Source organism: Miscanthus floridulus, chromosome 1 (genome assembly GCF_019320115.1).
Source record: "Miscanthus floridulus cultivar M001 chromosome 1, ASM1932011v1, whole genome shotgun sequence".
Lineage (NCBI taxonomy): Eukaryota > Viridiplantae > Streptophyta > Magnoliopsida > Poales > Poaceae > Miscanthus > Miscanthus floridulus.
The window spans coordinates 502,487-515,135 of NC_089580.1; the positions used below are offsets into that span (position 1 = coordinate 502,487).

The 12,649-nt window shown below is 45.9% G+C and overlaps 1 protein-coding gene, 1 long non-coding RNA gene and 2 pseudogenes across 2 annotated transcripts; 2 read left to right on the top strand and 2 right to left on the bottom strand.

Moving 5' to 3' along the window:
* Positions 1–610: 610 nt before the first annotated feature.
* On the bottom strand, positions 611–1,912 carry LOC136470603 (uncharacterized). The gene is made up of 3 exons (XR_010761868.1): positions 1,499–1,912; positions 932–1,404; positions 611–841 (listed from the first exon to the last, which is right to left on the bottom strand). It is a non-coding gene; the product is annotated as an uncharacterized lncRNA (long non-coding RNA).
* An 83-nt stretch (positions 1,913–1,995) lies between these two features.
* On the top strand, positions 1,996–6,871 carry LOC136550005 (E3 ubiquitin ligase PQT3-like; annotated as a pseudogene).
* A 2,484-nt stretch (positions 6,872–9,355) lies between these two features.
* LOC136470621 (uncharacterized) lies at positions 9,356–12,050 on the top strand. The gene is made up of 3 exons (XM_066468402.1): positions 9,356–9,865; positions 11,487–11,572; positions 11,765–12,050. Exons 1-2 carry the CDS (start codon positions 9,484–9,486, stop codon positions 11,531–11,533), a joined length of 429 nt encoding a protein of 142 aa, XP_066324499.1. The 5' UTR covers positions 9,356–9,483; the 3' UTR covers positions 11,534–11,572; positions 11,765–12,050.
* An 11-nt stretch (positions 12,051–12,061) lies between these two features.
* On the bottom strand, positions 12,062–12,649 carry LOC136470610 (ferredoxin, chloroplastic-like; annotated as a pseudogene).

Genomic DNA, 12,649 nt, shown 5'->3' on the forward strand with positions numbered 1-12,649 from the left:
ACTACCATCAGCCAGATATGTAATGAACAAAATCAGTGATGAGAAAAGGATACACCTTTCATTTTCAGGCTCTTTAGCACACTACTGGAAAATTCCCTACTTTCAACCACCTTTTGAAGAAGAGATTCACGCTTTCTTTAGCTACAAACACCAAACAGAAGAGATGGAGCAATCACTTAATTTTAAAACAGTTACAGAAATGTTGCAAGTTCCTTCGAAAATTTATCCTCTCCATGTATTATTCAGCAACCCAAACAACAAAGTAGAAGAGCATCTAGTAGAAACCCATACATCTCATTCTGAAAAAGTTTGAGAACTTGCACCTTATTTATGTAGAATTTGGTTGGTCTGCAGCATGATGGCCAACCCCCATAGTTGTATGTGTCCAGAGACTAGCAGTACAGTACTTGGATGCAACTGTCTTGGCCTATCTATGTACTCAGATTATTTCATCATAATGACATGCATATCCTGGAGTAATGGATTCTCATCTCTCAGGGCCCCCATAATAATATTCTAAGTCTGTCCCAGTAGCAGAAATCAGTGCCTCCCAGTGTTCTTCTCGACAAAATTTACCATCCTCAAGCAAAAAATCAGTGCCTCCCGAATGTTCTTCTCCATAAGGCAAGCATCTCCACTTAAGTTAGCCAACCCAAATCAGTTGAAGTTAGCCGGCCTGATCTTAAACTTGACAACACAGAGCGTTGCAAAGATGGGCAGCTCAAGCGTCACTCGTCTCATCCATGAGCATCTCCACAATAAGACGCCATCTCCAAACTAAGATGCCGCTCATCTCGTTGGCGATGGGGTACTTATTGTCCTCGGCGAGCACCACGGCCTGCTGGACATATCCCAAATTCTCAGCCACAACAAAGAAAAAAAATTATCATGGGCACTGCAATTTTCTCAATCGTGAATTAGCAGCATATACCTCTGCAACAAACCAACCCTCGCCTCCGCTGCCGCAGCAACAGCGGCTCGTCGCCGCCCATCCCCTCAGGAGCAGCGCGCTGAGAAGGCGAGGGCGCGACTGCGAAGCTCCTCGGTTGCCCTCTAGACTTGGGCGGCGCAGTCCTGCCAGTCGCATCTGACCCCGCTGCAGCCATGACCCTGCGGGGCCTGATCCGGAGCAGCACCTCCACCATGACCTCCCTGGGCACGGGGTCCCCGCCTCATCGAAGGAGAGGGCGCGGCGGAGCCGGTGCTCCCTGCGGCCCCCAGGCCCCCCGGCTAGGTCGCCCGCGCGGCCGTCGCCGAGGTCGACCGCACCATCGCCATCGATCCCCACGACTCCGCCTCGCTCATCCTCAAGGCCCTCGACCTCGACCTCGACCTCGAGGGCCACCGTCTTCCCCGACGCGCGAGGGCGAGGGCGAGGGCGACGTCGGTAGAAGGCCAAATCCACTGCATGAGGAGTGCGACCGATCAGGCGAAGGCGAAGTGGGATCGTAGGAAGGCAAAATTCATTGCGGTGATTGCGTTGGCTTTCCGTTTTTACCTCCGTTGACCGAGCAAGCATGAGCCATTACATGCCAGGTAGGCCGAGGTAGCGCTTGCGGTATCGCATGGAGAGAGGTAGAGGCTAAAACAAATGTTACGTTAAAAAAATATTCACGCTTTATTATTTAAAAATATCTACGCTTTATTATTTTTAGTTGTACTGATAGCAGGAGATTCGCTTGGTGACATAGAACCAGCCGCAGACACGCTTCCAGGACTCCAGATTCTAGCTGCGAAGGAAAATGCGGCCCAGGAAAAATGTGCACGCCACGCCAGGGCCAGGTTGTGGGCTTCGTGAGTGCATGTCCATTTTGGGGCTTTAGGCGGCTGAGCTTTCAGGTCCACCTTTAGAGGCCTGGCCCAAGACAGGTCAAAGAATCCGTCGTGGCCAAGGAAACGAGGCAGAAGCCGCGTCCACTCGTTCACGCGTTCGCGGTTCGCCTCTTTGTCTCGTATATATAAAAGTCCGCGGCCCCCGTCGCCTCCGCAAAGATTCCCCAATCCCGCCACCAGCCTCCGCACGCGCCTCGGAACCCTAGGCCCGGCGACGCCTTCAGATCCGGCGCCCTTACCCGGCGGATTCGCCAGCTCCTACCCCCGGTCGCCGCGTTCCGGCATCTCGGCTACCCGGCGTCCTCTACCCGTCTTCGACACCTGCGATCTGCGATCTTCCCCAGGCCGTCCCGAGGAATCGCTTGGTCGACAGGCTACTTCTCCACCAAGCCCGCATCGACGACGCGAAGGATCCGTGCCGTCGTCGATCGCCGATCGCCTCTTCGTAGATCGAATTTGTTCAGTGATTCTTCTCGTTGCAATTCGTTGTATTTCATCTGAGATCTGGGAAAAAAATTCGGGCCATCTCGTGATAGAGAGGCCTTTATTCGTGAAAAAAAGAGACAGTACTCGCCATCCATCATGGGTGTTGTGTATTATCAACATAAGAGTGAAAAGGAAATCTGTTCTATGCCTGTGCCCCATGCTTTTATCTCTGTGTCTGAACTCAAGCAGCTTATCATGACGAGCGGTAAGCACGGCCGTGGGCGAACCCGCGGTCCGTGCCACAGAGGATATTGTCATCTCCAACGCCCACACTGGCGAAGGTTCGTTTAACGCCAAATAGCTTAACTGTACTCGATTACTTTCTGTATATACAGCCGAGCATATGATTCTGTCAAACACTTCATCGTAGTTGCCTTTACTTTGAAGCACAACCGATTTTTCAGCCTAATAAAATTATGCGCAATTGATCTTGGATCATCGCAATTTTTGGGAAAATCAATTAGGCTTTGCTGAGATGTCTGGATTCATGAAGCCTGCAAGACATGGCATAGTTTAGATAACATCAATCTGGTCGGGATCAGGACACCTGAACTTTGTTTTAGTGTTCAGTGGTGCATGCGAATTGCTTAGTTGTAGCTCTGAACAAAAAGCGACTTGCATAGGTTTTATCGATTGTCCTAGTTTTGGTGCCAATGATTTTGCATTGGTCATTTCAATCTGGATTCCTCACTCAGTTTGGCTTTGCATATGGTTTTATCGATTGTCCTAGTTTTGATGCCAATGATTTTGCATGTTTTATTTCAATCTGGATTCCTTACTCAGTTTGGCTATTTCTGTGTTAGTGCAAGTTGATGATTCTCTAACAATTTCAGCTCTCAGAGATTTTGTGATACTTTTGCTTTGTACATCAATACGGATAGGTATTCCGTTAAGTACAATGGTCACTGTTTACTCGTGTTTCCATTGTTTTGTTGATAAAAATAAGAGAACTGTAATACGTGTACATTGTAATTGTATTTGGTCTCCTATCATTTTGTATGCCCATGGGATGTGTTACTAGCTCTTGAAGGAGTTCAGCCAAGCTGTATACTGGATGAATGATGATCCATATGTATCTGTGCATCCTATTGGAAATACACCTTGGCATACTGATGTAAAGCTTATATTTGTAAATTGTGAAGTGTAGAATTTCTATTTTTTTTTCCCTTTCTTTTTCCCAATATGTTCATGAATCCAGGACATCTCCTTCGGCTTACCCAGAAACCGGCTTGTTCGGCTTGTTTTTTCAGCCGGAACAGTGTTTTTCTCTCACAACAATTCAGCCAGAACAGTGCTTTTCAGCCAGTTCCAGCAAAATTTCAGCAAGCCGAACGGGGCCATTGGGATAAAGGATAAAAGTCAATCTGTCATATTATAAATCAATTGAGAAATCTCAATTGTGAACCTAAAGGATAAAAGTCAATCTGTCATATTATAAATCAATTTAAACATCTCAATTTCGATGTTCAATTCAATTAAATGCATCATTTGGTATATATGAGAAGAGTTATCTTATAGCTTGCCAGAATATGTTTGTTTTAGTGGACTATTAGTTGACATTTCTGTTTTCTGTGTTTGTGTTTGAATTCAGAATATGCAGATGAAAGAGCATCCGTACCACAGAACACAACTGTGCTGGTCCGCAGAATTTCCATTCCTGGGCAACTGTCAGAGAAGATCGTCTTGTCCCCCACGTAATGTCCCCTCTTCAATCTTTTCTTCGCAATATCATTCGCTGTTTGGAAAGAGAGGCTAGGAGACAAACATTTTAAATCATAGACCAATTCATGTGGAACCTGAATCACCTGGAAGTAACATTAATATATTTTTCTTAGACAATGTGGGCCTACAGGGCTACAGTCTGAACAATTTGACTTCACAATGAAACCCAACAGAATAATTCTCTCTATTTCCCTACTGTTGTTTTTTGTTTATTAAACTGCTCCCAGTAAAAGCTGATTGTTTTGTTTGAGTCCTCTGTCCAAACACAGTTCAATTGTGGTGTCATACTACAAGGTCTATAGCTGAAGCATCATCAATTAAATCTGTTTCAACTGAGAACAAGCAGGGCAGAAAATGAGGACTAAGCGTACTAACTTCATGTAACTAATTGCAGGCGGAAAGTCACAGAAGAATGTTCTGTACCTTGTAAGTCAGTCGTTACTGACTCAAGCTCAAAGTCATGTTCCTCCACAGTAGTGCAAGATGAAGATGCTGCAATTGCAGCAGTGATTGATGCTGCTGAACTCAAATTGTAAGCATATCACTTTCTCGCTTTTTCACGAAATAGTAGTAGTTTTTCTTGTTGCCTTAACTCTGATAATCTTGTTCCATGGTGCATGTAGGGAACAGCACCCGTCTAAAAGAGGACAAGGCAGTGGAAGGTTTACATCAGGACGTAACTATGGGCCATTGGAAGGGGAGACACCTCCACCAGGATATGTCTGCCGCTCTTGCGGTGTTCCAGGCCATTTCATTCAACACTGCTCACAGGAAAACAAGACGCCTCCACCTGGATACATTTGCTACAGATGCCGAATTCCAGGGCATTTTATTCACCATTGCCCAACCATTGGCGATCCCAAGTTCGACAATAATAAAATGAGTCGGTCTCTTGTCCCAGTAGTAACTGTCAGTCCTGTCGATGGCATTTTGGATTCACTTGTCCCGGCTGCCCCAGTTAGTGCTGTTGATGACTTGCCAGCAGAGCTCCACTGCCGACTATGTAAAAAAGTGATGAGAGATGCAGTATTGACAAGCAAGTGCTGTTTTGACAGTTTTTGTGATAGATGTAAGTGGTTTTCATATACTCCATTTGTATGTATCTTCAAAGTCTTTGTTTTGGTGTCAATGAGTGCATTATCCAAAAGTATCCAAGATGTTTTACACCAAATTTGTTTTTATAGCAGTATCTAGCTGTTTCTGTGTCAAGTAATTATCATTCGAATAATATAAGAACAATATAAGGAACGAGTTTCTATTTACCTTTTGTCAGGCATTCGGGATTATATTATTACAGAGTCGAAGTGCATTTGTGGAGTCAAGACACTAGCAGATGACCTCATTCCCAATCACACACTTCGTAGCACAATCAGCAATATGTTGGGAACACAGACTAGCAGTGGTGGAAGTGGTACAGCAAGGCATAGAAGTTCGTCAGGCAGCAACCCTGACCCCAAAATACTGAGCCACACTGCTGCTGCCTGCCTCAGCAAGGGAGGTGAAGCAACCTACAGACCACCAGCTACCTAGCAGCATCTGCACCTGATGATGCGCTCCATGTTGCCACAGAAGGTGCTCTAGTGAACCAGCCTCTAGAGAAATTGGCAGCCACTGCCAAAATCCTTAGCAAAGATGAAGGCAATTCTGCAGAAGTGTCAGCAGAGAAGGCTGTAGCAAATGCTGAAGCCCCCAAAGTAAAGGATGGAAGTGAATCGACTTCAAAGGCCACCACTGTTTCAGGGGCCCTGAAACACGATGTCACAAGGACAGATCAACCGAAGAAGAAGCGGAAGAAGGCAGACTTAACTAAGAGTGTTCAACCTAACAATGTTGGCTATGGTTACAATGTTCCATTTGACCCTGCATATTACAATCCCTTCATCAATGGATATCCTTGGGCAACTGAACCTTACATGTATAGCTCAATGGGGATGCCGTACACTGGTTATCCAATGGATCCATATTGTGTGAATACCTTCACTGGCATGCCACCGCAGGTTCTTGCAATGCAAGGCTATCCAGCAAGCTACCAAAGGTATGTATTGTCCTATCATCCTTGGTTTAGAGTGTTCTTTTTCTTTAACTGAATTATACTCAGCTTCCAGTTATTCAGAGCTTCACTTGCTACTTTGTGACGCTAACAGTCCATATTGCTGATTTCTTCAGGCCTGAAACTGAGCCCATGCATCGTGGGGGCACTGCAGCTACTAGGGCACTTTCAAAGCGCCCTGAGAGGAGTGAGAGGCCCAAGGACACTCGTCTTCAGCCGCAATCACCAGAGCACAAGCGACAACTGGTCCTCTTCTCATGGCTCAGAATCAAGAACAAGGAACAGAACAAGGTCAAGCTCTGAGAGAAGGGAACATGGGCATTCTGATAGGGCCTCCGTTGAGGATCACTCTAGTGGGAAGCAGATGCGCGATTCCTCTCCAAAGTATGACGATAAACAGAGCAGCCGGAGGTCGAGACATGGTTCCAGGAGTATCACCCGTGAGGAGGATGCAAGCGACGATGAACGTAATTTCAAGAGGAGATGGGGTCGCAGATCATCAGGAGGCGTGGACACAAGGCACTGAATGGAAGAATCTGGACTAAGGCGGAACAAGTGCAGCAATACATTGCTGGTCACCAGTGCTCACCTATGGATTTTCTTTTACTCGTAATTGTATGCATGCCCCTGAAAGCAGAGGAAAGCTTGTCAGAAAGCAGAGGGAAATTTCCGGTTCCCTGGCAAAATGTATTGATATTAGCAATTTGTACTAATGATGAGAGCATTGCCAGCTCTCTCTATGTGATGCATTCTCTCCAAATATAAATAGAATTTCAATAAGTTTCCAAGTGTTTTTTTATTTACGTATTTGGTTTCCCTTTTACCCTACAAGAACCGTTTTACTGTTGATAATATATAACAAGGACTTCACTCATGTCGTACTTTATGTGTCCCTTATATAAGAATTTGATTGTGCAAGACGCGAATTAATAATATGACGTCTTCAAGTTTAAACCCACTTTTCTGACATATATAGAATCTGTACTTAATATTAAAAACTAGAGAGATGGATTTTTCTGTCGTCTTTTTTACTTCGTGTCACAATGTCCTTGCAGATCCCTGCTATCCCATATATGACCTTCATAGACCATGCTTATACGAATTAAAGTTTGATTCCAAAATGCATCGTGGTTTGATTTCAATATTGGAAAATAGGATGATTGTTAAATAAATTTTCGAACCACAAATCAACAACGATTTGTAATGTAATTTACGAACATATTTGCTACAGTTGTGATTAATAATAAACAAACACAAACAAAAGTCACTTGAATCGTCCGACGCAAATGCTACCCTAGCAAGTGTCCAATTCTAGATGAGGGGTTACTTAAAAAGGTTCACATGATAAATTATCTATAAATTAAATAAAACACTATATTAAAAAAGTTAAGATTAGAAGTTATATCTTGTAAAACATTAAGCATAAAAGCTGCAAGTATAACTTTATAACTGTCTAAAAATAAAAAAGAGTGAAAATATTTTCTTTCTAAATAAAGAAAGTCTGGATTATCCAATTTGTCGGCTGAATTTTCTTATAAAACAATCGTAGACATCTATCATTGATTATGAGTTTACGACATAATTTCATAGGTTTACATTTAACACGGGGGTTGTTACTTAAATTTAAAATTAATAATTAAAAAAATTATAACCTTTCTGAATGCATACGCATAAACATGTACGAGCTTGCTAGCGTCCGGACGTTCGGCATCCAGATGTCCGCACCTGTATTTTGTTTCCCACGCCGTTTTCACGCGCCAACGTGGGGCCCGCCCCGCCCCGAACATCACCAACATCGAGAAGAGGGGGAGGGGCGGCATATGCCCAGCCGGTGCTAGGAGGAGGAGGAGACACCAGGGACGAGGCAGCAGAAAGCGATGAGGGAGATGCAACACCCGATCTACTTTTGCAACATCCAGATACAACACTTGTAACATACGTCCAAAGGCAAATGAAATATTTAAAACATGCATCTGAAACACTTACAAACACACACATAAAAAACACTTGAAAGGCAAAGTATCATGTGCAAACCAACCAACCTGTGTAAACTTGAAAACTACCAATTAGGACCACTAGATGCTGATTCAATAGATATGGTGAGAGGTGAGATTTTTTTACGCTTAAGCCCCTCACCCGCCGGCCTTTTTTTGCGCTTAAGCCCCTCACCCCATCCATTGGATTAGCATCTAGTGGTCCTGATTGGTAGTTTCCAACTTTGCACAGGTTAGTTGGTTTACACATGATATGTTGCCCACTTGAAAACCATTGTAAAACATACGCAATATCCAGATAAAACACTTGCAACATATGTGTGAAACATATGCAACATCCAAATAAACACACTCATACGTCTAGAAAAACAGATGAAATATTTGGAACAGACAGTTTGCAATATACGTGTACACCAACATGTGCAACATCCCGATCAAATTTTGCAACATCCTGCATGAAACACCTTGTAACATATCTCTGAAACATCTGAAACACTTGAAACATACGCTTGAAACATTTTAGGCGTGACGGACCACCATGTCTAGCGAGCCTCGAGGCGGTCGCGAAGTATAGCACGACCACGGACACCCTTGCCGTCTCTAGCTGCAGGAAGAGGCGATGAGGAAGATGCTCGGTGTTGGCGCCGACGATGAGGCGGCGAATGTGTAGGAGAAGAACCTTGTACTGGTACCCGAAGCGGAAGCCATCCGAGGATGTGAGCAACACCACCGGCTTGAGGAGAAGCCGCGTGGCAGCGGATGTCACGGTAACAACGATGAGGGGTGGGTGAAGCAAGACGAAGGCCGTGGTGGCGGCGAGGGCCACAATGAGGAGGAGCATGAGGTAGGGGGCGAATGAGGGCTAGGCGTCCATGGAGGAGTAGAGGAGAGGAGAATGGTCGTAGGCCGCAGCGAGTCGCTGGGGGTAGGGACCTCGACTAGGTGGGGGCGGAGACACCATCAGCGGGCGATACTTTGAGTGCTGGATTAGGGGAGAGCGAGAGTAGACTAGATCTGGCAGAACAAAACATACATGCGACTAGCGGTTGGTGGAGTGAGAGATTTTTTTTTAAGAAGACAGCGTCTAAAGGAACGAACGCCCGCACCGTAGCATTACCGAAACACGTGTCCCGAATCAAGGGAAAGCGACTCCTTCACACATCTGTCCCACTTTTTTTCCCCCCTGAATTGTAATCCGGGGAGGAGCCAACTGATCACACGTGTGAAGCCCGCTGTCGCTGGCCTGGCCTGGCCTCAAGCCAGACTGCAAGAGTCAAAGACGGCATCACCACACTCTCAAGTCTCAACACTACGAGACGCCTCGCCGGCCGCGCCGCCCCCAACTCCTCGTCCTCTGATAGTGATCCTCTTCTTGCCCCCACCCTCTCCTCTCCTCCGATGGCGACGCTGCAGCTCAACCACATCGCGCGGGAGACCTCCGACGTGGTCCGCCTCGCCGCCTTCTACGAGGCCGTGCTGGGGTTCGAGCGCATCCCTTCGCCCACCTACTCGGGCTTCCAGGTCGCCTGGCTCCGCCTCCCGAGCTCCCCCGACGTCGCGCTCCACCTCATCGAGCGGGACCCCGCCGCGGCACCCGTCGCGGTGGGGCCTGGCGCCGAGGGCGCGCCGCCGTCGCAGCTGCCCCGGCGCCACCACCTCGCCTTCTCCGTCGCCGACTACGACGGGTTCGTGACCGGGCTGAAGGCGCGCGGCACCGAAGTGTTCGAGAAGACGCAGCCAGACGGGCGCACGCGCCAGGTCTTCTTCTTCGACCCCGACGGTGAGAGAATAGAGACGCCCTACTCGTTTCATTCATCTCAATTTTTACTGTTTTTGTGGTGATCAATCGAGGTTCCACGCTTTTGTGTTGATTTTTGTCATCGTCAAATTGATGAAAAATATATCTGGTTCATGCTTGTTGCAATTGGCTAGAGAATTGTATCTGTTCAAGAGTCCACAACTTGGAAGTTCTGAAGTTCTGCTAAATTTATGGTTACCTGCAAGTCTTATGACCTGTTTGTTTGGGCTTTCGGAAAGCTTTTGGACCTTTTAAAAGCCAAAAAGCTCCCGAAAGCCAAAAACTCAAAAGCTCAGGCTATGGAAGCTGTTGGGCTTTTGGACAGTCTAAAAGGCAGTAGTCTGAAAATGGCCAAAAGGAAAGCTCAAACAAACAGGGCCTTAAACCTTCGTTGAACTGAGTACAGACTAGTAGCTACAGAAGTTCAATACTAGTATATTCTGTTGAGTACTTGAGTTAGACACAGGCTGCTCCTACAAAAGCTGTACAAACGAAATCCTATGACCTGTTGCTTCTGAGGGCGTGTTTGGATGAGGGGATTGCTCAAGGAATATCCGAATATTAGGATCTAGCTCAGCTTCGGCCTCATTCTCTAAGGATCTGGACTAGTCCCTGCTACCCAGTTGGCTCTATTGTCTGTGACAGCATAATGGTATGCAAGTGTCATGTTCTTTCCATTGTTAGTTCCATGTTTACTAACGTGTAACATGATATGAAATCTTCTCAGTAATTGCAGCATTATTTATTAGAATGGGTACATCAGTTCATGACTTTTTATTAATTGCAACATCTAAAATTTTCAGTCGTTGTTTCTTCAATTCATTCACTAATAAGTAGTATTATCAGTACCTACATTGGCACATCAGTTCATGACATTTTATTAATTGCAACCTCTGAATTTTGTTTCTTCAATTCATTCACTAATAAGTAGTGTAAAACTAGTAACTATTAAGTATGGAAATTTGACCTAGTTGGTTCCAATGCAGTCGGCTTGCCTTGATCTCAGTCCATGAGTTGTGCTATCTGTATACCTTGTCTATTATGATGTTCTTCTGAACTATCTGCAGAAGTCTTAGGAATGTGCATGTTGTATGGCCTCTTTACAGAATAAGTATTTGGTGCTAACTTAGGCTTTTTAAGTCATGTTAGTTTTGTTTTTTCCCATGGACTTTCGGCTAGAGCTATGCATTTTGTTTTTCTTTTGGACTTTTGGCTAGGGCTATGCATTTTCTTTGAGCAACCTATGCAGAGAGCAGAGTAGAAGGGTGAATTTGCTATTGGCAACCAGAGAATATCCTTAACTAAACTATGCAGTGCGGGCCTGATTATGATCAAATCTATCAAGGTGTCCTGTGTACTTTCTGCTAACTAGGTTCTCTTAAAAGTGCACACATGTTTGGAAACAGGATTCTAATTTCTAAATAGTATACACTTTGTTACCTGCCTTCCTGATTCCAGTTCCACATTAGTAGTGACTCTATTTGTAACACTTTCCGATTTATGGCTTTTAGGAATAAATAAATGGTGCAATTAGCCATTTGGTTACCTTTTCTTGTTTCGCACACAAGCACACCTACAACTCTGTTATTTGGTTCTGTTGCAGGCAACGGCCTAGAGGTTACTAGCGCTGGTGCAGGCAATGATAAGTGAACAGAGACCATGATTTGCAGTGTCCTTCTGTTTTTTCGTGTAAGCTCATGTTTCTATTTCATATTTTGTATCTTACGCTCCTTGGTTTGGTGCTGGCACCCATTGGAAACTGAGGAGGCAGTTGATGTGCTATAGTATCGCATTTGTTTCTACTTTCTGTTCCTTTCTGGTTCTTGTATGAGTGCTGAATTGCCGATACGATTCATCTTGTTTTATGTGGATTGGTTGCAGGCAATACCTCGGCAATCACTGCCTGCAAAATGCGATGGAAACCGGATATGTTCCGTAAAATAAATAAATCCGAAGCTCATCAAAGCTCTGCTCACACTGTTGTTTGGTTGAGACAAGGGCCTGCGTTCTTGCTGCATCTCATCCAAGATGATTGCAATAATCCTAACAATGTCTAGTTAATAAAGAATCTCGCTTTGCCCTCAGAATGTTGTAAGATGTAAAATCGCTCTGTACGTGATTGGATTTCCTGCATGACAATTGGCAAATGAAGTCTGAATACTTTCCTTGTCAGTTCTCGTCTCAGTGTTTCAGTTTCAGAACTGAAGCATCATTAGCCACTGAAAGTGGAGATAATTCGCAGTATGCTACCAAATGTTGGGAAATGCTCGATTCTGACACAAGAAATTTGGCAATGAGGCATACCACAATATCTATTCTCAAGAAAAGCTCTGTCACCAGTACTACTAATCAACAAGAGCGGCGTGTACATGTCGGAGCGCGGGTAGGCGGCGCAGAGCAGCGCGTACCCCTGCGCGACGACGTCGTCGCTGAGCATGCCGTCGCTCTGGTCCACCACCCCGGAGACCAGCCGCGCCGGGCACGTCATGCACACGCCGAGCTTGCAGTCGTGCGGCACGTCCAGGCCCTCGTCCAGCGCGCGGGACAGGATCGTCTCGTCCTTCTCCACCTCCACCACCCGCGACTCGCCGCCGTGCTCGATCGTCACCTTGTACGGCCCGCGGCGGCTGCGCGGTGGCGATGCGTGCCCCCGGCGGCCGGCGGCGAGGCAGCTGAGAGGTGGGGAGCCGGACGCTGAGGTGAGTGGAGCGAGTTGGGGTCGGGGTCGCGAGGTGGAGCAGCAATGCTGAAGCAGCGGCCATAGGG